The sequence below is a fragment of the Ceratina calcarata genome, unplaced genomic scaffold, assembly GCF_001652005.2.
Source record: "Ceratina calcarata isolate Rehan_Ccalc_2016 unplaced genomic scaffold, ASM165200v1 scaffold507.2, whole genome shotgun sequence".
In the NCBI taxonomy this organism is placed as follows: Eukaryota; Metazoa; Arthropoda; class Insecta; order Hymenoptera; family Apidae; genus Ceratina; species Ceratina calcarata.
This window is the reverse complement of record NW_017175203.1, coordinates 1-808: the sequence shown is the minus strand read 5'-3', so window position 1 is coordinate 808 and position 808 is coordinate 1. Positions and strand designations below refer to the sequence as shown.

General features: G+C 29.6%; 1 protein-coding gene across 1 annotated transcript; it reads right to left on the bottom strand.

Moving 5' to 3' along the window:
• Positions 1-12: 12 nt before the first annotated feature.
• On the bottom strand, positions 13-753 carry LOC108628172 (UDP-galactose transporter senju-like; the record flags this gene model as incomplete). The annotated part of the gene is made up of 1 exon (XM_018029923.2): positions 13-753. A coding segment is annotated over one exon (483 nt), but the record flags the coding sequence as incomplete, so codon positions are not given.
• Positions 754-808: the final 55 nt, after the last annotated feature.

The following is an 808-nucleotide window of genomic DNA, read 5'->3' as shown; positions in this document are numbered from 1 at the left end:
ACTCAACGCCTAACTGATAATTAAAATTATCTACAAACAATGTAAAATATAAATATTTAAAAACAAAATGGTAATTTACATCTCATAAGTTCCTATTAAAAATTGTTCTTAGTTTGTTCCTAGCATGTCTAATGATACTGTATCACTTATATTTATGACTTTTAGAAAACTGTACAATAAAGCGTAGCAAAACGAACACGTAAAGAGCAGATAAATACAATATTTTCACGTTCGAGATATACATAATTGACAAATTTTTTTAGTTGTCTTCTAAATTACGCTACTAATAGCTCGTTCTTTGGTTCGAACATTTTGTACTGGATTTTGCGAATATAAAATCACCGCATAGCACACCATAGCGATAGAGACTACGGTATTTAGATGAATAGGAATACTAAATATTAGCCAGCAAAGTACCGCCGTGAATATCAATTCTAATGCACTCGCGAATGTTTTTAAAATCGAGTTTAAATTTCTTAAAAAAAAACTTGTGATAATTCCGATTGCTGCATTGTTCGACATTATCAAAAGGATCACCGGTTGGATAAATATATTAGGATCAACGTTGTTAAGCATGTCCGAATTACCATTTAAAAACGTGTAAAGCAATATTAGAATTACGATATTACAAAAAATACTGTCAATGTACATAAATACGTTCTGTACAAATATATTAATGTTTGCTCCTCGGTCTTTAAGTAAATATTCATTGTAAACTCCTGCTAAACACGAACAGATGGTCTGAAATAATTTTCAAATGTAGCAATTATGTATTTGAACCTGTTGAAGAAATTTACCTGTATAAATA